At 42.6% G+C, this 23,330-nt stretch overlaps 1 protein-coding gene across 1 annotated transcript; it reads right to left on the bottom strand.

The window, feature by feature from the left end:
• Positions 1 to 3,501: 3,501 nt before the first annotated feature.
• CD59 (CD59 molecule (CD59 blood group)) lies at positions 3,502 to 23,112 on the bottom strand. The gene is made up of 4 exons (XM_066251247.1): positions 23,007 to 23,112; positions 19,081 to 19,159; positions 16,488 to 16,589; positions 3,502 to 6,971 (listed from the first exon to the last, which is right to left on the bottom strand). Exons 2-4 carry the CDS (start codon positions 19,145 to 19,147, stop codon positions 6,772 to 6,774), a joined length of 369 nt encoding a protein of 122 aa, XP_066107344.1. The 5' UTR covers positions 19,148 to 19,159; positions 23,007 to 23,112; the 3' UTR covers positions 3,502 to 6,771.
• Between the last annotated feature and the right edge of the window lie 218 nt (positions 23,113 to 23,330).

The following is a 23,330-nucleotide window of genomic DNA, read 5'->3' on the forward strand; positions in this document are numbered from 1 at the left end:
TTTTTCTTTCCTAATAGGAGGGAAAGAAAGAACAGAAGCTATCTCTTCAATCTTGTCATCTTGCCTAGAACATGTGCGATGCTAGAATGTCTGCAGTCACTCTGTGATCATTAGGGAAAGAGCAAGCACATCACAGACAATCCACGGAGACATTGCTGAGCCGCTGAACCAATGCCAGTGGCTGCCTACCTTCAGACTGTTTATGCACGAACATCAGACTGTCTGATTAAGCTATGCTAAGTTGAGTTGTCACTTGCAGCCTTCCTGAGAGACTCACAGCTTCGACCAAAAAATATTTTCCAGTCCTTGTACAACTCCATTCAATTAACATTGCCCATCGTTTGGCTAGAGGAGGGTAGGACACTTTTATTAACAGTCCCCCAAGAGTGTGCTTATAGGCTAGAGTGATTCCCCAATAGATAATTACAGTTCTGTTGTCAGAAGGGAAGGGGAACAGATGCCAAGTGGCTAAAAATCAAATATCCATTATGGTAGGTGCCACTGTTACAACTGATGATGGCACAGGGGGTCAGAGTGGGGAACTAGTATCCTTAGAGCTAGTCAGTGACAGAGGCACGAAGAAGGACCCTTTACAACTGTGCTGCAAATCGACTGCATTTCAGGAAAGCTCTGAAATTCAGAGAGATCTTATTGAAAACTTAAAATAAAAAAAAAAATCATTCAATTAGAATGGTAAATAGACTGCATTGGATTCTAGTTCTACTGGTTTAAATGATGCAAATTAAAACATATACAGCACGGCCTAGCGTGCGGAGGACCCGGGTTCGATTCCCGGCCAGGGCACACAGGAGAAGCGCCCATTTGCTTCTCCACCCCTCCGCCGCGCCTTCCTCTCTGTCTCTCTCTTCCCCTCCCGCAGCCAAGGCTCCATTGGAGCAAAGATGGCCCGGGCGCTGGGGAATGGCTCTGTGGCCTCCGCCCCAGGCGCTAGAGTGGCTCTGGTCACAACATGGCGACGCCCAGGATGGGCAGAGCATCGCCCCCTGGTGGGCAGAGCGTCGCCCCATGGTGGGCATGCCGGGTGGATCCCGGTCGGGCGCATGCGGGAGTCTGTCTGACTGTCTCTCCCCGTTTCCAGCTTCAGAAATATATATTAAAAAAAACAAAACAAACAAAAAAAAAACATATACACCAAATAGAGATGTTTATGTATCTGAATAAACTGATTGGAAAACATGAAAAAAAATTTTTTTTTTAATCTCAAAGTTACTTTATCCACATTATATATGTTATTTCCATTCCAATCTTTAACGTATTTTTAACTTCTTCCTATAACTTAGGAGAAAGAATGGTTTAATTAGCAATTGTCAGTTAGCTCTTCTCAGTAGCAGTTGTGTCTCAACTAGTTCCAGCAACACAAAAGGGCTGAGGGAGTTGCAGTACGAAGGGACCTTACTGATTCCAGGGGCAGCTGCCCAACACACAGTTCCAGTCAGTAAAGTGGGTAGGGAACAGTAATTTTTAGACACTGATGGGTTTGGGTCTAGACAATACTATTCATAGTTACGGAGAAAAATTAAGTGAACTCATATATACAGTGTTTAGAATAGTGCCTGGCACACATAAGTCCTCAGTTCATGACCACTACATTCCCTGTTGAAAAGTTTAGTGCCAGGTCCCATTTTATGTACACTTATTACAGTTTATTAACTACAGTGTTAAGTTCCAGTTCTGGCCGTAGCAACATATCACATCAACACATTCCAGTAAGGGCCACTACATCGATGATTTCGGTTGATTGATATTGATGGATATATCTGTATAACCTACAGCCAGACTGAGTGGGGTTAGTTAAGCCAGAATGAGCACTAGTTGTATATATAAAACCAACACACTGGGGTTGGCTAACTGGCATAGAGCCAATAATAGCAAGGATGGGAATGGCAGCAACCCTAGGGAAGCTGATCACAGAAAAGAAGCTCCTCACTCCACAACCCCAGAATCTTGATTCCCAGTTCAGTACAGTTACCCTCTGAGGGTGCATGCTGTCATGCTGTCTTCCTCCCCCAACCTCCCAGAGGCTCTGGACCTGTGCAGCCGCTGGGGGGAAGGAGCAGCTTACCTACAGCACACCCACAGACACCCACCTAGATGTACTTTGGTCACTTATTTTTACTTCAAAATAATATGTGTGAATAAACAGGAAGCTTTAGTTTAGATAAGTAGACGTTTTAAGGTGCTGTTATAAAGCTAGTAGCTGTGGGCGTGGTCAGTGCTTCCTTGGGCAGAAAAGGTGTTATTAAGGAAAGAGTCACACCTACTATTTTGTCATGGAACACAGAATTAAAGATGATGTGAGGAAAAACACTGAGCCAGTAGGAAGCAGAGAGCACCAAGGTAATGCTAGGCTAGGATGAGGAAGCTTTTATTTATCTATGGCATCAACAGAAAACTGGTACTGCTCAGACCTCCTCTTTCATTGGGCAGGTTGCATACACTACCATCCTTCTGGGCCAATGACCATTCTCATGCATTTGATCAGATTTTCTTATGTTTTCTCCTTTTTATTGAATTTATTAGAGTGACACTGGTTAACAAAATTAGACAGGTTTCAGGCGCACAATTCTACAGCACATCATCTGTACACTGTATTGTGTGTCCAGCACTCCAGTCAAGTCTACATCCATCACCATTTATCTACCTTATCCCCACCTCCACCTCCCCCCAGCAATCACCACTGCTGTCTGTGTCTATGAGTTATCTTTTCCCCCTTTTTTGCTCAATCCCTCTAACCCCTTCACTGACCCCCCACCCCGAACAGCTGTCAGCCTGCTCTTTATCTATGAGTCTGTGTCTATTCTGCTTGTTAGTTCATTTTGTTCATTAGAGTCCACATATGAATGAAACCATATGGTAGTTCTCAATCTCTGAATGGCTTATTTCACTTAGCATAATGCTCTCCAGGTCCATCCACGCTATTGCAAAGGGTAAGATTTCCTTCTTTTCTATGGCCAAGCAGTACTCCATTGTTTATAAGTACTACGGATTTTCTCTCCACTCACCTACTGAAGGGCAGCTGTATATATAGGATACAATAGCTGCTTCCAAATCTTGGCTATGTAAATAGTGCTGCAGTGAACATAGGGGTGCATATATTCTTTCGAGTTAGTGTTTGGATTTCTTCATATAAACATGTAGAAGTGGAATGGCTGGGTAATAAGGCAGATCCATTTTTAGTTTTTTGAGGTGACTCCATACTGCTTTCCACAGTGGCTGAACCAATATGCACTCCTATCAACAGCACACAGGGTTCCCTTTTTTCCACATCCTCACCCAACACTTGCTGTTTGTTCATTTATTGATGATAGCTATTCTGACAGGTGTGACATGATATCTCATTGTGGTTTTAATTTGCATTTCTCTGATGATTAGTGATGTTGAGCATCTTCTCATAAGTCTATTGGCCATCTGTATGTCCTCTTTGGAGAAGCGTCTATTCAGGTCCTTTGGCCATTTTTTAAAAATTAGATTATTTTGGTGGGGGGGTGTTGAGTTTTGTAAGTTCTTTATAAATTTTGGATATCAACGTGTGTGTGTGTGTGTGTGTGTGTGTGTGTGTGTGTGTGTATGGTGAGAGGAGGAGAGATAGTGAGATAGACTCCCGGCAACCCCATCTGGGGCCAATGCTCAAGTACCAACCTATTTTTAACACCTGAGGCTGATGTGCTCCAATGGAGCTATCCTCAGCACCCACGATCACACTCGAAGCAATTGAGCCACTGGCTGTAGAAGAGGAAGAGGGAGAAAAAGGGAAGAGGGAGGGGTGAGAAGTAGATGGTTATTTCTCCTGTGTGCCCTGACAGGGAATTGAACTTGGGTTGTCCATATGCTGGGCCAATACTCTATTCACTGAGCCAACGGCCAGGGCCAGATATTAACAGCTTATCAGATGTATCAATGGCAAATATATTCTTCCATTCAATGAGTTGCCTTTTCATTTTGGTGGTTTCCTTTGCTGTGCAAAAGTTTTTAAATTTGATAGAGCCCATTTGTTTATTTTTTCTTTATTTCCCTCACCTCAGGAGATATATCAGAAAAAATACTGCTACAAAAATGTCTGAGAGCCCTGGCTGGTTGGCTCAGTGGTAGAGCGTCGGCCTGGCGTGCAGAAGTCCCGGGTTTGATTCCCGGCCAGGGCACACAGGAGAAGCACCCATCTGCTTCTCCACCCCTCCCCCTCTCCTTCCTCTCTGTCTCTCTCTTCCCCTCCTGCAGCGAGGCTCCATTGGAGCAAAGATGGCCCGGGCACTGGGGATGGCTCCTTGGCCTCTGCCCCAGGCGCTAGAGTGGCTCTGGTCACGACAGAGCGACGCCCTGGATGGGCAGAGCATCGCCCCCTGGTGAGCGTGCCGGGTGGATCTCGGTCGGGAGCATGCGGGAGTCTGTCTGACTGCCTCCCCATTTCCAGCTTCAGAAAAATACAAAAAAAAAAAAAATGTCTGAGAGTTACTGCCTGTTTTCTTCCAGGACTTTACTCCATTGTATGTTTCTGCCTCCTTTGTCAATACTAATGGACTATAAAGATGTGGATTTATTTCTGGGCTCTGTATTCTGTTCTATGGATCTATAGTCTGTTTTTAAACCAGTACATGCTACTTTGATTACTGTGGCATTACATTATAATATGTTATCAGGTACCATGGTATTTCCTACTTTGTTCTTCTATTTCAAGATTGCTGTTGCTATTCCGGTCTTCTGTGGTTCCATACAAATTTTTGAAATATTTGTTCTAGTTCTCTGAAAAATGCCATTGGTATCTTAATAGGAATCACGCTGAATCTATAGATTTCTTTGGGTAGTATGGACATTTTAATGATGGTAATTCTATCTATGAACATGGTCTATGCTTCTACTTATTTGCATATTCTTCAAATACAGCTCTTTTCATCCTTAAATTTGTTCCTAGGTATTTTATTCTTTTTGAAGTAAATGTGAATGGAATTATTTTCTTAGTTTCCCTTTCTGATAGTTCATGATTTCTGGATATTTACCTTCTATCCTGCTCTTTTTAGTAGTTTTTTTATGGAATCTTTAGGGTTCTTTAAAAAAGCATCATTCGGCCTGGCTGGTTGGCTCAGTGGTAGAGCATCGGCCTGGCGTGCAGGAGTCCCGGGTTCGATTCCCGGCCAGGGCACACAGGAGAAGCACCCATCTGCTTCTCCACCCCTCCCCCTCTCCTTCCTCTCTGTCTCTCTCTTCCCCTCCCACAGCCAAGGCTCCATTGGAACAAAGTTGGCCCGGGTGCTGAGGATGGCTCTATGGCCTCTGCCTCAGGCACTAGAATGGCTCTGGTTGCAACAGAGCGACGCCCCAGATGGGCAGAGCATCGCCCCCTGGTGGGCATGCTGGGTGGATCCCGGTCAGGCGCATGAGGGAGTCTATCTGACTGCTTCCCCATTTCCAACTTCAGAAAAATACAAAAAAAAAAAAAAAAGCATCATTCTTTGTTCTTTGTCTCACAGTGGACATTTTCAAATAGTTGAAAAAATGATGAGATCATACTTTCACCTGCAAAAGCCAGGCTTTGATGTTAAATAGAGTCAGGATTTTAAGAATACAAATGTCATTAAGTTTATAGGATCATGACAATTATTCACCAGCACCCACAAAACAAAGGTAAAACTTGGCCTTCCTGAAAGGGGGTATCACTCTTTAGGACACTGGTGGAACTTCTGAAAGGCTCAATGTTTGTGAGTATACTAATAGCCCTTACAAATGAATTTTCCATGGTTTGTGCCAAGTCAGCCAGAAGTCAAGCTAGGTTTGATGTCAGCAGGTAAACCCAACCCTGAAGACCTGTTGGTGTTCATGATGACATCTGAAGGCCTCAAACTGCAACCCCAAAGGCTCTTCCCATTGCATTCATACAACAGACATACACATGGCAAGGGTATCACCACTGATAATATATATTTACAATAAGCATACTTAATACTGTAAATCACACATACAATACAAGTTCAAATATTTTGTCTTTAACTGCCTGAGACAAAGTGAAAATATGCTATCACTCCAATGAAAAAGGCAGGGGAATAGTTTTAACACATCATTAATATATGTGGTTAAGTTTTTCTAAAGAAAGACAGCAAAGCCCATACAAAAATTAGGAACAGTAGAAAATTCAGATTTTAGCCACTGGTACCTCTCTAAAGACAGACATGGTGTTTCTGTGACCTGCCATCTATAATTCATACCTCCTACTCTGCCAGATACCTTCTACTTGAGACTATAACAGTCATTCCAATGACTCTGCATTCAGAATCTCGTTGCCTCTGACTGACAGCCCTCATCTGAAACATTCATCATGCTTACATGGCAACACAGGGGCCGTAAAGAAAGACAACAAAGATATTCCTTGTGAGAAGGATTGTTAAAAATAATCTCTCTGCTCCACTCCCCCCAAAAGTACTGATCATAGTATTTAACTACATCCCAGGAACTAGAGGGGAAATAACCAAGGATGCAGAGAACCTAGTCAAGCCGTCACTGCAAAGAGCAAGGGATGAAGCGTGTAGCCTAGCTCACACCACATGCACGGCACTCTTAAACTTCTTCCCTCAAATGGGCCATCTCCGCAAATGGAACTGGTCTTCAAGTTTCTGAGTCTGTTACCCAATTAGCTCAGGCTAGGTTTAGACATCCTCTACAGGATCTAGGTGGAAAATCTAGGTGGCTTTTGGAATGTGGCAGCAATGAAAACAAACAATACACAGAAAGAGGGAATTGAGGAGAATCTCTTCTGATATTGATTTAGATAAAAACACTCCAGAATGCTGCAAGCAGCGGAGTCACCAGCAAAATGGTGCTCCCCATTTTACTCATCCCGTCACTTCCGTTACACAGGTTGTTCTGGCAGCAGTTGTACGTTAGAGACTTCTCCCCCAAGTCTCTTTTAAGGGAGTCGAAATTGCAGTTCTCTAACCGCCAACACCGGTAATAAGTTCTGGTCTCTACGAGAAAAGCACAAACACAGGGTAAGCCAACAAACAAGTGGGTAAAGTTCTGTACTTACCTTTGAACCCTCAATTCTTTACTTAGAACTTACCTTGTGGAAGTAGAGATATCTGGGCAAGAATGTGCATCCCAGTTGAGGCAATAGATAAGTAAGTGATGATACAGCTCCACGTGGAACTTTTCCATCAAACCAAAGTCTCCTCAGAGCCAGTAAGAGCGTGTGTGGAGGGGAGGCCACAAGTAATCATACCAATGTTTTAAGAGATTTATCAAGATTTTGAAACACATGCCCACATTGATCCAGCAACTCCAATTACAGAATTTACTCTATAAAGTTACTTGTAAAAAGAATCAAGATATATGCTCCCCAAATGGTCAATGTAGTATTATAACAGCAATAAATTATAAAGCAAGACCATTAATAAAAATTATTTGAAGAAATTGTTAGAGTTGCACACAATGATAGTCCACACACTGTAGCTCCTTCCAGGTGGCTCCCGGCAGGGCACAGGCAGTGCTGACCTTGGTCTGTGCCGGAGGCCCTCCCCAGAGGCCCAGAAACAACACACCTGGTGACCAGCTTCAGACCACCAGCAGAGCACCACCCATTTAGCTCCACAAATGGCACACCCAAAGGGTGGTCTCAGCAGGTACCAGACCCTGCTAAAGTGAATCCCACTCCAAGGGGTCAGGCCCTGCCCCGCTGCCTGTCTGCTGTGGTCATGGCCAATTCTCAGAGCCAACAAGCCTGGGGGTTAAGCCTACTGACTGATGTACAAATAGCAATCATGGTCAACTACAACAGGAGGGGACATACAACCCACACAAGGGACTCTCCTGGAATACCTGGCTCAGGTGACCAGGGAGACTGTACCAGTGGCCCCCACAGAACACTGACTACATTAGACCACTCTGCCAAGACAGGGCAATGTAGCAGATCTACCTAATACATAGAGATAGATACACAGAGAGGCAGCCAAAATGAGGAGAAAAAGAAACATGGTCCAAATGAAAGAACAAGCAAAAACTCCACAAAAAGAACTAAATTAAATGGAGGCAAGAAATCTTCTAGATACAGTTCTAAACACTGCTATGAAAATAAACTTAGGGAAAAATAAACTCAATGACAACTTCAACAAAGAGATAGTAAACATAGAAAAAGACATAGAGTCCATAAAAAAGAACCAGTCAGAAATGAAGAATATAAATAACTAAAATGAAGAATACATTACAGGGCTCCTGGCCAGTTGGCTCAGTAGTGGAGCGCTGGCCCAGCATGTTGTAGTCCTGGGTTTGATTCCTGGCCAGGGCCCAGAGGAGAAGCGCCCATCTGCTTCTCCACCCTTACCTCTCTCCCTTCTCTTTATCTCTCCCTTTTCCTCCTGCAGCCAAGGCTCCATGGGAGCAAAGTTGGCCTGGGCACTGAGGATAGCTCCATGGCCTCTGCCTTAGGCACTAGAATAGCTCCAGTTGCAACAGAGCATCGCCCCCTGATGGGCATGCTGGGTAGATTCCGGTTGGGTGCATGGGGGAGTCTGTTTGCTGCCCCCCACTTCTCATTTTGAAAAAATACACAAAAAATACATTACAGGAAGTCAACAGCCAATTAGAGAAGCAGAGGATTGAAACAGCAATTGGGAGATAAGGCAGCAGAAAACATCCAACAGAAACAGCAAAAAGAAAAAATAATTTCAAAGGATGAGGAAAGGTAAAGGGACCTCTGGGACAACAACAAACATACCAACATTTACATTATAGGGGTACCAGAAGGAGGAGAGAGAGAACAAGGAACTGAAAATTTATTTGATACTTACACCAAACAAAACAGACTTCAAAACAGAGGCTATATCAGAGGACAATGAAGGACATTTCATAATGACAAAGGCACCAATCCAACAAGAGAATATTACCCGAAAACATTTATGCATTCAACACCAGAGTACTTAAATATATAAAGTAAATACTGATGAACATAAAGGGAGAGATTGACAGTAATACAGTAATTGTAGGGGACTTTAACATCCACTGACAGAAATGGATAAATCATCCAGACAGAAAACCAACAAGAAAACAGTGGCCTTACATAGCACCTTAGACCAGATTGATTTAATTGACATTTTTAAAGCAGTAGTTGAATATACATCATCACACATGGAACGTTTCCAGAATAGACTATGTGTTAGGCAACAAAATGAGCCTCAGTAAATATAAAAAAAAAACCCATATTATATCAAGCATCTTCTCCAATCACAATAATATGAAACTAAAAAGCAATTACAAGAAAAAACCCCTGAAAAACACACAAACACATGCAGGCTAAATAACATGGAACTGAATAATAAACGAGTCAACAGTGAGATCAAGGAAGAAATCAAAAGAAATCTCGAGACAAAGGAAAACAAATATACAGGAATATAAAATTATGAGATGCAGCCACAGCAGTCCTAAGAGGGAAATTCATAGCAAAACAGATCTATTTAAGAAACAGGAAAATCTCACCTAAACAATCTAGGCCTACATATAAGCAAAGGCAGATTTAACAGCAGGCGCACCAGGCACTCACCTTTGGCCCCAGTTTCTGAAGGGCCCTGCAAACCCCCAACTTTACACTTTTTTCTAATGACACCAAGTTTGGTTTCATATGTGCAATTTTAATTATGTACAAATTACAGAAAAATATGGTTAACATGTATTTTTATTTTTTCCATCTCTCTCTCTTTTTTTAAGGGGCCTAATATTTTCTTCTGTGGCTGGGGCCTCAACCAACCTTAATCAACCTCTGCATACAAGGAAATAGAAAAAGAACAACAAACTAAACACAGTATATAGAAAAAAGGAAATAATAAAGAGCAGAGTAGAAATAAACAAAATAGAGTCTAAAAAAACAACAATACAGAAAATCAATGAAAACAAGAGCTGGTTCTTTGAAAAAATAAAGAAGATTGGCAAGCCTTTAACCAGAGTCAAGAAAAAAAGAGAGAGGACCCAAATATATAAAACTAGAAACGGAAGAGAAGTGACAGCTGACACCACAGAAAGACAGAGTATAAGAAAATACTACAATTATATGCCAAATCATTGGACAACTGGGAAGAAATGAAAAAAATTCCTAGAAACATATAATCTTCCCATTCTGAATCAAGAAGAAAGAGATAATCTGAACAGTCTGATAACTACTAATGAAATCAAATCAGTGTTCAAAAAACTCCCAACAAACAAGAGTCCTGCACTGAATGACTTCACAGGTAAATTTTCACAAACATTCAAAAAGTTAACAACTAACCTTCTTAAACTATACCAAAAAAGTGAAGAGGAGGTAAGGCTCCTAATCTCATTTTACAAAGCCAGAATTACTCTGATTCCAAATCAGACAAAGATATTACAAAAAAATAAAAAAGAAGAAGAAAATTATAGGCCAACATTCCTAATAAACATAGATGCAAAAATCCTCAAAATATTAGCAAGCCAATATCAGCAATTTAAAAAAATCACACACCATGATCAAGTGGTGGTGTTTATTTCTGGGATGCAAGGTAGGTTCAATATCTGCTGAGCAATTAACATGACACACACACCACATAAATAGGCTGAAGGATAAAAATCATATGATCATATCAACGGATACAAAAAAGCATGTGACAAAATCCAGCATCTATTTATGATAAAAATTATCAGCAAAGTGGGAATCATGGAAACATAACATAATAATGGCCATATATAATAAACCCAAAGCTAACATACTCAACAGGGAAAATCTAAAAGAATTTTTCTTAAGGTCAGGAACAAGACAAAGATGTCCATTTTCAACACTTTTAATCAACATAGTACTGGAAGTCCTAGCTGCAGCAGTTAGATAAAAAAAAGAAATAAAAGGTATACAAATTAGAAAAGAAGTAAAACAGGCATTAGTTGCAGATAACTGGACACAATATAGAGATAATCCTAAAGATTTTACCAAAAAACTATTAGAACTGATAAATGAATGCAGTAAAGTAACAGGATACAAAAGTAATATACAGAAATTGTTTGCATCTTTACACACCAATAAAGAACTATCAGGAAAGAAATTAAGGAAACAATCTCATTTGTAATTGCATTAAAAAAATTAAATACCTAGAAATAAATTTAACCACGGAGGTAAGAGACATACTCGAAAAATTATAAGACACTGAAGAAAGAAACTTAAGACACAAATAAAGGAAAGTATATACCATGCTCATGGATAGGAAGAATTAACATCATTAAAATGTCCATACCAGCCAAAGTAATCTATACATTGAATGCAATCCTTATCAAAATACCAATGGCATTTTTCACAGAACTCGAACAAATAATTAAAAAATATATCTATATAGGAGTATAAAGAACCTAAATAGCTACAGCAATCTTGCAAAAGAAAAACAAAGTCAGAGGTAGCATGCTACCTGATATAAAACTATACTACAAGGCTATAGCAATCAAAACATCACGGTACTGGTATAAAAACAGAAACAAAGATCATTAGAACACAATAGAGAGCCTAGAAATAAACCCACTCCTATATGGTCAATTAATCTATGTCAAAGGAAGAAAGAATTTACAATGGGGTAAAGACACTGTCTTTAATAAATGGTGTTGGAAAAACTGGATGGAGACATGCAAAAAAATAAAACTAGACCACTCTCTTACACCATATCCAAGAATAAACAAAAAGTGGGTTAAAGACTTAAAATATAAGACCTGAAACCATAAAACTCCTAGAAGAAAACATTAAGTAGTAAAGTCATTCACACTGAACTTAACATTTTTTTGGATACGTCTTCTCTAGCAAGGGTAACAAACAACAACAACAACAACAAAATGGGACTACATCAAATTAAAAAGTTTTTGCAGAGCACAGAAAAACATCAGCAGACAACCCATTGAATCAACATAGTCACCAATGATACATACAAAAGATGTTAATATCTAAAATTTATAAAGAATACAACTTAACATAAAAAACAAACAAACAATCCAATTAAAAAATGGGCAGAGGACCTGGATAAACATTTCTCCGGACAGACATTCATAGAAATGCAAATTAAACCCACAATGAGATGTCACCTACACCTGTCAGAAAAGCTATCAGCAATAAACTAGCACGTGTTGCAGAGGATGTGGAGGGAAGAGAACCACTGTGCACTGCTGGGGGAACTGCAAACTGGGGCAGCCACTGTAGAAAACATTATGAAATTTTCTCAAAAAATTAAATACAGAACTATATATAGCCAACAATTCCATTTCTTGGTATTTATCCAAAGAAATAAAAAACACTAATTTGAAAAGATATATGCACCCCTATGTTCACTGCAGCATTATTTACAATAGCCAAGATATGGAAGCAACCTAGGTATCTAACAATAGACAACTAGACAAAGAAGATGTGGTTCATATCTGCAATGTAATATTATTTGGCCATAAATAAAAACAAAATCTTACCATTTGTGAAAATATAGATGGACCTACAGGGTATTATGCTAAGTGAAGTAAGTCAGACCAAGAGATTGAAATACCATATGATTTCACTTGTATGTGAAATCTAAATATCAAAACAAACAACAAAACAGAAATAGACTCACAGATGCAGAGAACAAACTGATGGTTGCCGGAGAGGAGGAGGTTTGGGAGACTGGGTGAAGCACTTGAAGGAATTAAGAGGTTCAAATTGGCAGTAACAAAATAATCATAGGGATGTAAAGTACAGCACAGAAAACATAGTCAATAATACTGTAATAACTGTGTATAGTGCCAGCTGGGTACTAGAATTATCAAGGGGATCACTTTGAAAGTCATATAAATGTCTAACCACTAGGCAATACACCTGGAACTAATCTAATCTTGAATGTCAACTGTAATTAAAAAATTTTAAAAGCGCACACACACACAGTAAGAATCACTTCACACCTAGGATGACCATACCAAGGAAAGGAACTGAAAAATAACAAATGTTGGCAAAAAAGTGGAGAAATGGAAATCCTCAAACATTGCTGTTGGGAATGTAAAAAAAACACACGTACACTAAAAAATTTCTGGCAGTTTCGCAAAACATTAAAACAGTTATCATTTGAGCTAGCAATTTCGCTCCTAGGTAGATATACCCAAGAAAACGAAAAACTGTGTTCACACAAATGCTTGTACACAGATGTTCACAGCAACATTATTCAAAATAGCTAAAACAAGTATAAACAACCCAGATGTCCCAAAGGGTAAATATGTAAACAAAATGCAGACTATCCATACAATGAAATATTACTCAGCTTTACAAAAATGAAGTACTGGCACAGGCAATAACATGGACGAACCTTAAACATGCTCAGTGTAAGACACCAGTTGCAAAGGACCACAGTAAAGCATGATTCCATTTACATTAAATGCCCAGAATAGGCAAACCCATGGACAGAGAAAGTAGATTAGCAGTTGCCAAGGTATGGAGGAGGAAGGACAAGAATGACTGTTAGTGGGTAACGGGTTTCCTTTTTAAAGGCTTATAACTACTTTATGCAATTTCATTCGTAGCCAGGAACAAAACTTCTAAGGTTATAACTGCAGGTGCAACTGTCCCCTCCTCCCCTTCAGAGGGAATGAGTGATTGAACTGGATAATAGTGAAACTGATTAAGTGGCAGAGGCCAGACAGAGGGTTCCAACAGCTCTCCATGCGTGGACCATAGGCATTTAAGTGTATGCTTCTAATCCTGTACTAAGGATGCTATTGAATAGGACAAGTTACTGCTTTACAGTAACAGTAATCAGGCATTGGAACTGGGAAAGCATTAAAGCTAGAAGAATTTTAATTAGGGAAACCTAACTGCTTGGGGAGAGCAGAGAGTAATCTATTACTAATTGCTATCAATTAATCACTTACTATGTGTCGTGCAGTGAACCAAGCACTTTATCTGAATTACCTGAGTTGTATAACCACTTTATGATAGTGAGCTTCTCACCAAAGCCATTATCAGACTCACCCAAATAAAAGTGATTCTATCCGAGTCACTGCAATGTTAGAGGCTCTCTCTCTGCTCGGTACAGCCTCCCCACTCTCCCTGAAGACCTGGCTTCAGTCTACCTTTACCAAGCAACGGTGTACAGTTGCCCTAGTGTGCTCCTTATTCAGAAGACCATGACAGCAACGACCACTTGGCACTGTCATCAGAGGCTTCTGCCAGACTCCAAGTAAGTACATGGCCAGGGCACCTGTAAATAGTGGTTCAGTGAACACTAACACCTGTCTTTCTTCTACACTTAAGCTGCACAGCACTTTCATACCCATTTTCCCCTTAAGTGTTTCACTGAGCCCAGGAGATATTAGAGCTGACAGGGAGGGGTATGTGGCTAGAGTAGTTAAATCACTTCTCTAATGTAGTGCCTGGCCTTCGTCTCATGTTTATGAGGGTGGGCCCTGCCTTTCCCAGGATGTCTCCAAAGCTGGAGAGGGGTTTAGATGCCCTGTTAATAACATCTGCCTCCTGTAAGGTCAGAAGATCTCTATTTCAGGATGTCTAGTTTAAGATTGGGGACTTAGTTTCAAAAGAAGAAAAGAAAATTAAGAGTCACATTATCCTTATTTACTTATTTATTTATTTATTTATTAGGGAGATCATGGGCAAGTAGGGGCAGAAGAGAGATGAGTCCGTTTTTAGCTGGTCATTGATTGCCTCTCATATGTGCTTTGACGGGAGGGGGATCCAGCTGAGCCAATGACCCTTTGCTCAAGCCAGTGACATTGGACTCAAACCAGTGACCTTGCGCTTCAAGCCAGCGACCTTTGGGCGCAATCCAGTGACCATGGGGTCATGTAGATGATCTCATGCTCAAGCCCGATGACCCCACACCCAAGCTGGTGACCTTAGGGTTTCAAACCTGAGGCCTCAGTCCCCCAGGTTGACTCTCTGTCCACTGCACCACCACCAATCAGGTCACATACAGAGTAGCTTCACTGTCCTAAAATCCTGTGCTCACCCGTTCATCTCTCTTTTTTCCAACTAACCCTTGGCAACCACTGAATTTTTATTGTCCCCTTGGTTTTACCTTTTCCAAAATGTCTTAGAGTTGGAATGATGAGGTATGCACCCTCTTCAGACCGGCTTCTTTCACTTCATAATATATACTTAAGTTTTTATGGCTAGATAACTCATCTTTTCAGTCTGTTTTCTGGATGGACCACAATTCATTTATCCACTTTGCCCCTGAAGGACATCTCGATTGTTTCCAAGTTTTGGCAACTATAAATAAAACTTATAAACACCCGTGTGCAGGTTATTGTGGGCATATAAGTTTTCAACTAATTTGGGTAAATATCAAGGAACACAATTGCTGATTCATGTGATGAGAGTATTTTAGTTTTTCTGAAGAAACTGCCAAACTGTCTGTACCATTTTCCATTTTCACCAGCAATAAATGAGCATTCCTCTAGTTCCACATCCTTGCCAGCATTTGGTGAAGCCAGTGTTTTGGATTTTGGTCATTCTAATAAGTGTGCCTGATAGTTTCCATGAAGCATTTTTTAAAAGCTTACCATTTCATTATAAGATGAATAGTTCTGGGGATAGAGTGTACAGAATGGTTAATAATACTGTATTGTCCACTTGAAATTTGCTAAGAGAGTAAATCTTAAGTATTCTCATTACACAAAAAAGGTAACTATGAGAGTTGATGGATTTATTGACTAGTTTGATTGTGGCAATTACCTCATAATGTACTTCATAATATATATGTATATCAAATTATCACCTTGTATACCTTAAATACACACAATTTTTACTTCAATAAAGTTGAAAAATATTAAAATAAAAGTCTAATAATTAAGATAAGAGCCTGACCAGGCAGTGGCACAATGGATAGAGCGTTGAACTGGGAAGCCCAAAGACCCAGGTTCGAAACCTTGAGGTTGCCGGCTAGAGCATGGGCTCATCAGGCTTAAGAGAGGGTACACCAGCTTCAGTGTGGTTTGCCAGCTTGAATGTGGCACTAAAGACATTACCCCATGGTCGCTGGCTTGAGCCTAAGATCACTGCCTTGAGAAAGGAGTCACTGGCTCGGCTGGAGCCCCAGGTCAAGGCACATATGAGAAAGCAATCAATGAACAACTAAGGTGCCATAACTATGACTTGATGTTTCTCATCTTTCTCCCTTCCTGTCTGTCTGTCCCTGTCTGTCCCTCTTTCTCTCTCTAAAAAAAAGAGAATAAGCATTGGAGTAGATGGATTTCCACTTTCAAATACTGGGTTGGTGACTTGACTCTAGTCTGTTGCTTAATCTGAGCCCCAGTTGCCTCATTTATCAAATGAGAATAAATATTACCCTAAGTGGTAGGTGGGAAGAATGAAATGTAAAATGCATGAAAAGTGCTTAGTCTTACGTATAACTAGTGCTATGAAGTGGTAGCTGTTCCCTGTTGAACACAAGCCTAACGAGGAGTAGAGCAGCACAATTGTTTCCCAGGCTCTCACCATCCCATTTCATGTAGGAGAGAGGGAAGAGGGAGGCTCTTACCGGCTCTGGCGAGGAGACACGCATTCTGAGTAGCTGTACAGTTGACAACAGTAGTACATTTACCACTTGTGTTGGGACACTGATAGCACTGCAGGCTGTAACCTAGAACCAGGAAGAAAAGCCATCAGAATCTGTAGACCAGCAACAGATGGTCTACAGACCTTTTCTCCTGGCTGCCGAAGAAAGCCCACCGTCTCCATGAATATGAGGTAGAGGTCAGAATACCTTCTTCCCCACCAGAACTAGCAGCAGACAGATTTCTCCAAGCTCAAGCTACAGTTTCAGCAGCATTTTTTGGACCCTGATGCAAGTGCAAAGGAAATTTCCATATTTAAAAATCCATATAGCTGTTCAATTAATCACTGCAACTGGAAGTGATTCATCTGCGATGTAACAATGTATTAAAAGTAAACTATCAAGAGAATGAGCTAACAGAATTCTATCAATGCCTCCCAAGCAACGAATATGCTCTGTGAAATAACATTCTCATAAATTAATAATAAGTATTTGGCAGTAGCTATCTGTGTGAAAAGACATTTTCAAAGAGGAAAGCATTATAGATCAGTATTAACAGATGAATACTTGCAACCAATTGGAACCCTAATTTTTGAATCCCAAGAAAGGAAATTGTTAATCCCAGTTAAAGAATTCCATCCTTCCCATTAGTAGAGCTGTATTACAAATATTTGTACTCAATTGTAATATTTTAAATTTTGTCAATTAAATAATTTGCATAAATTTGTTTTCTTTCATCCTTTTTATAAAAGTCTATACACTGTCCTTGATTTTGTCTGTGGGCCTGCAAAGCCTCAAACATTTCCTCTCTGGCCACTACAGAACAAGTCCAATAGCCTCGGGGTCAGGTGTCATCACTGAAGATGCTCCCTGCTGAGGGACTGACCCATCGCCAGAAGCGTCCATAATCAAGGGAAGGAGAACAGCTGTGCACCTTCGATCCACGTACGTGGGACAGCCAGGCATCAGCAGTGACACTGAACGCAAGAGTCAGGGTACAGCACACACATACTGCCTCTGGTTCTCTGATTGGAAAATCAACTCTGCTCCTGTTCACGTTTTTGGGAGTCACCTTTGCTCGCTGGATTATTTTCTCTTCCCCGTTTTACATCAACGGTGACAAGAAAAAGATAGGTCATATCTCACATCTGTTATGGGGAGAGGCAGAGAAGAGTTGCAAGACAATTTTCCCCATTCCTGTGGACACACCCCTTTCCAATTAGAAATGACCTTCTTCCTGCCACAGGCCTTCTGCCAGGGAATGAGTCTTTGCCATGCCTGGGGCAGGGCTCCCTTATCCCGCTCTGCCTCCTGGCCCCAGTAACAGTGTTTGTCAGGCTGCCTGACAGGGGAGCCACAATGAGAGGGGCAATGACACACCTCTCCTCTTCTCTGCTCCTGATGTGTGTACACACCTGAGAGGAAAGAATGTAGGAGGGAGGCACTGTTCTAGCCTGGCTATTCGTGAGCGCCATTTGAATAGACTGCCCATAGCAGTGAGTTTGCTCCTGGCTAGAGCCAGAGTCCATCTGGCTTCTTGACAAGCCTTTAGACAGAGGAACCAAAGCTCGCATTTGGAGTTTCAGTGGGGCAGAAATGTTCAGAGCTTACACATTCATTCAGTATTCCAACATCTGCACCTAAGTGTGAAGCTCTCTCTCTTTACAGAATTGTTCCCAGAGGCAGGCTCAATGATTCTCAGCGCCATTTTTCAAGAGAAAACTAAGATGTTCACTAACGTGTCCAAAGTCACATAGTGACCACGTGGGAGCTGGGAGTCAGATCCAGACTGCCAGTTCTGAAATTCAGGCATGGTTTAACCATAACATTCCTCTAATAGTCCTGAGTGTGAAAGAGAAGGAAACAGCAAAAACTGTGTGAGAGACCCCAGTCAGGGACACCAAAATACCTCCAGGAGCCAGGGAGGAGTGGCCCGGGGGTGAAGGAGTTAAGAGCAGACAGTCTGGCACTGGGCTGTTTGGGTTCAAATTCTGGTTATACCACTTCTGTAGGATATTTTACAACTTATTATCTCTTTGGGGCCCAGTCTTATCATTTGTAAAATGACTATAATAACAGTACATCCTCTGGAGGCTTGACACAAGGATTTCATAAGTAAACATCTGTGAAATACTCAGAACAGGGATTGGCACAGAAACGCTAGAAGCATTTGCTGCTACTGCTGTTGCTCTGATCACCATCCTCATCAGAACACAGGAGAAGCATCCGGGCAGAAGGACTGAGCTCAGCACTCTAAAGACGGTGTCCACTGGCATCCCAGCCGCCTGTGGTGAGAGGGGTGAAACTTGAGCTGCTGAGTATACCCCTCTCTGTCCTTCCCCCCCAAAAGCAGTTATCAGAATAGTGGTAACTCAGGAAGGTGCTCCACTGAGGACAAGGCTGTAATGTAGGAAGGAGTTGTCACACAATCCTGGACCTGTAACACTGGAAGACAGAAGAACCAAAGCCGGGCTGAGGCCAGTACCACCAGTTCAGTCTTCCTGAGGCCTAAGAAAGAGGAAGCCCACGGCCACGGGGGCCTACTTGGTCCGGATTCTCGTCTCTCTGTACCACTCACCTGACTGGCAGAGGACAGACAGGATGAGCAGGAGCCCAGGCAAGAAGAACCGTCCTTTGCTTTCCATTGTCTACAGAATCTGGAAGGAAAACACAAAAGGAATTGTATGAACCAAGAAATGACTGACCACTGACCGGCTATGTCAGAAACGAAGAATTACAAGGCAGACACGGGGACATGGGGAAGGAGCTAGCAGGCCAAGAAAGCACAGGAAGCCTGCCAGGCCGGCGTGCTCTGAACCAAGGGGCGCTCTCAGGGGGGGCAGCTCTCTGTCCCCCCTGCAGCCCCCCGACCTCAGCTTACTGAAGAAATGTCGTTGATCCTGGTGAGAGGGGCAGCTGTGGGGAGTCGAAGCACACCAGGCCCAGAGGCAGGACTAGCCTGGGCCCTTAGGATTTGAGTCGCCCCATTGTCACTGAATGCCAGCCAGCAGGCAAGCCTCACTTCTGCATCAACTCCCACTTTGTTAGCAAATACTGTGGCCAGTTACTTTGCTAGGTGCTATGGACACGTTAGCTGTATTTAATCCTCATACAAGGCCACAAATGTAATATCTGCCTCATTTTATAGGAAGAAGGAACTGAGGGTTGAGGTGGGGAACTAATTTACACAGCTGTGGAAGGCAGAATAAATGCCTCTCTTCCTCAGAGATGTCCAAGTACCTGTGGATACAGGTCATTCTAAATGGCAAGTGACTTTGTAGTGACATTAAGGTGAGAGAGACTATTCTGGATTACCCAGCGGGCCCACTGTAATCACCTGGGTGACTACATTTCAGGGAAAGAGGAGGGCAGTGTGTAAGAGAGAAACGAAAACAGAAGAGGCAAGAGATTCAGAGTGAGCTGGACTTCGCCCATCCCTGCTGGTTTTGAAGACAGAGAAATGCCACCGCTGAGGCAAACAGGTGGCCTGGAGAAGCTAAGAACTGTCCTCAACACTCAGCCAGAAAATGGGACTTCAGTCCTCCAACCACAAGGACTGTAATTGTGTGTATAACCCGAAAGAGAAAGGAAACTCCAGAAAGGAACGCAGCCCTGGTGACACTTGGATTTGAACCTTGGGAGGCAAGTCAGACTTCTGATTTACCGAACTGTAAGATTAATTTGTGTTATGTTAAGCTGCTAAATTTGTGGTGACTTGTTTCAGAAGCAATAAGCAAACTAATACACCAACTTCAGAACTGGTTTGTGATAAAGCAACACGTAAAAACAGGTCTGAGGGCCCTGGCAAGGTGGCTCACTGGATAAAGTGTTGTCCCGGTGCACCAGTGTCACAGGTTTGATCCCCAGTGAGGGCACATACAGGAAGCAATCAATGAGTGAACCACTAAATGAACATGTAAATGGAACAAGTTGATGCTTCTCTCCCTCTCCCTCAAATCAATAGAAAAAAATTAAAAATAAAATAAAACCAGGTCTGAGTTCATCATATTAAATTCTCTAGTGGGGAGACTTCTTGTGACTTCAGGTTCTGCAATAGATTTGCTAAGCTGGGACCCCCAGAGAAGGAGATTCACCGATACACAGGAGTATAGCTGTGTACTGTTCCTGGGAGCCTGGGGTCTGAGAGGCTGGCAGACATTAAGGCTAGAAGTGTCCTCTAAGATAAATTCCAAAGTTTTTATTTTACAGGAAATTAATGGAGGCCCCAGAAAATGAAGTTACTTATCTTGAGGCAACAGGTTGGTTGCAAAGCCACAATGGGTGGATTATACTTCTATTCAGCAGGGGCTATTAACTCACAAGTAACTTAACATTATCTGGTGACTAGTAGTGTCAAGGAAATGGAAGTCTGCCTAGACAGAGATCAGTTACTCATTCAGAAAAATAATTATAATATTAGTAGGAAAGTCAAACAGAAAGGTACATCATAATGAACAAACCCTCCCACTTTGAGGTCCTGTTGCCAGAATCAACCACCCAGACCTCCCAAAACCACACAAACCTGCAACTTCCCTTACAATGGCCTTCTCGGAAGTGTGTTCCAAGACGCCAAGTCCCTAGCTTTCCTGAGGGCCTCTCATCACAGAGAGTCTACTCATGGCCCTACCCCTGGAGATTATAATTGCCGAGCCAACTGTTTAATGAAGATATTTCACAAAGATACAGGGCATAGGCAAGAAACAAACAAACAAAAAACGCCTCCTCCTCTGGAAAACCTCAAGCACCTCTGGGCTTGGGTTTGTTTGTGGCAGTCTGGCTGAGGCTCTTCAATAGCTGGCCCGGGGTTTTTAATGCGATCCTTTTAACATTCTAGCCCTGTGTGCCTGCCGTGGAAAACCATAAGCAAATTGTCCCCCGTAGGGAACATGAAGAAGGTAGGTGACAAGGGTACCCAAAATATTAACAGCCACCATTTGGTCTCCACATATCAAGTGCCAAACTGGGTCCTTTCCATGAATTATCTCATTTAGTCATAAAGCTCAATGAAGTTAAGCTCTATGATTTTACTGATAAGAAAATGACATCAAGTAGTTGGGACTATCCAATTAGTAAACAGCAGAGCTGGATAAACTTGACACCAGTGCGAACTTGACATAGGTACAAAACGTTTTGAAATATATTTTAAAATATTAAACAAAAAAACAAATAAGGGAAAAGCATAAATTCTGGAGTTTCTTACTGGTTCTGCTTTTGATAACAAATCAGAGGACACCATAAAACTTTCCGTTTCCAGGATTTTAAAGATCTTAATCTATCCCTGGCCATCGGTCTTTTCTGAACCTGTGCCAGGAGCCTGCGTCCCGGGGGTAGTGGCTGCCTGCCAGAGGTGCCGAGCCTGGGCAGGGCAGGGCCAGCTGGAGAAGCCATTTTTAACTTCATGTGGTCCTATGTATCAGAGAGGAGAAATGGAATATGTGAGCTGGCACATTTCCAGGACCTTTGAAGAACCTGCTTCTCCTTAAACAACCATCCAAATCACTACTTTAAAAGTCAGCTGTCAGCCTGGCCTGTGGTGACACAGTGGACAGAGCATGGCGTAGACTGCTGAGGTCACAGATTGGAAACCCTGGGCTTGCTGGGTCAAGGCACAGGACAAGCAATCAATGAACAACTAAAGCAAAGCAACTATGAGAGTTGATAGTTCTCACTCCTCCTTCCCTCTCACTGTCCTCTCTCTGTAAAACCAAAAAATAAAAATAAAAATAAACTATAAAAAAAGTCAGCTGTCAGCTCCGGTTGGTAGAATCCCAGGTTGGGGTTCCATCCCTGGTCAGGGCACATACAAGAATCAACCAACAACGAATACATAAATAAATGGAACAACAAATCATGTCTCTCTCTCAAATCAATCAATAAAAAAGTAAAAAAAGGTTGTTGTCAGACTCTATGAAGCTAGCTCAAAGAAACAAAACCTCACACCAAACTTGGACTTAAAATGTCTGAGTTTCTGTCCTGCTCTGTTTACTAAAGTTCAAAATTTAGACCTCTACGTTAAGACAAGAATGTCCGTGACCATTTGGGGATGTTAACCTCCCTCAAGGCGCTATTTCTTTTCTACAAATTGCAAGAGGTTCCCTTCCCTGGTCAGGGGTGAAGGAAAATATTCCCGACGAATGAAGGGCACCGCCGGCAGAATTTGGGGCGTTTCGTAGAGTGTCGCTCTCCCCTTTTTCTTTGTTGTAAACAAGGGAAGCCAAGCCGGAGTTCTGCCCGGCTCTCTGGGCAGCTTAAAGCGTGCGACCAGGGGGCCTCCGGTGCGGGGAAGAGCAGGGCCTCGGGAGGACACCCCGGGAGTTTGGGGAAAAGCTGGGTCCGTCCCCAGGGCGCGGAGACCGGCGAGAGGAAGGGGTTGGCGCGGCCTGCTCGGGAGCTGGGTGCGGTGGGAGGCACGAGCCCAGCTAGCTGCCCAAGGGCGCACGCGCCTGTTTCTGCCCGCAGTCGCCGCAGCCTCGCGGCACGATTTAGCCCACGGCCCGACCTTACCTCTCTGGCTCTCAAGTCCCGCTTCTAGCTCCGCAGTGAGCTGCGCAGGTCAGCGTTTTTATAGCCTGGGCGCCGGCTGACTCTGCCTCCTCCCGCTGGCCCCTCCCCTCCGGGCTCCGGCCCCGCCCGGCGCGCCGCTGACAGCAGGTGGCGGCCGCGGCCCCTGGAGGTCACCGCAGGCGTCGGGAGCACCGTGGTTAGGGAGCTGGGCAGCCACTGCGCGCCAGGAGACCCAGGCTCCTGGCTCAGGTTCAGAAGACGCTTGGCCAGGGCTAGATTAAGACCTTTAAAATCCGGGAAATGGAAAGTTTATGGTATCCACCG

This window comes from Saccopteryx bilineata, chromosome 1 (assembly GCF_036850765.1).
Source record: "Saccopteryx bilineata isolate mSacBil1 chromosome 1, mSacBil1_pri_phased_curated, whole genome shotgun sequence".
Taxonomy (NCBI): domain Eukaryota; kingdom Metazoa; phylum Chordata; class Mammalia; order Chiroptera; family Emballonuridae; genus Saccopteryx; species Saccopteryx bilineata.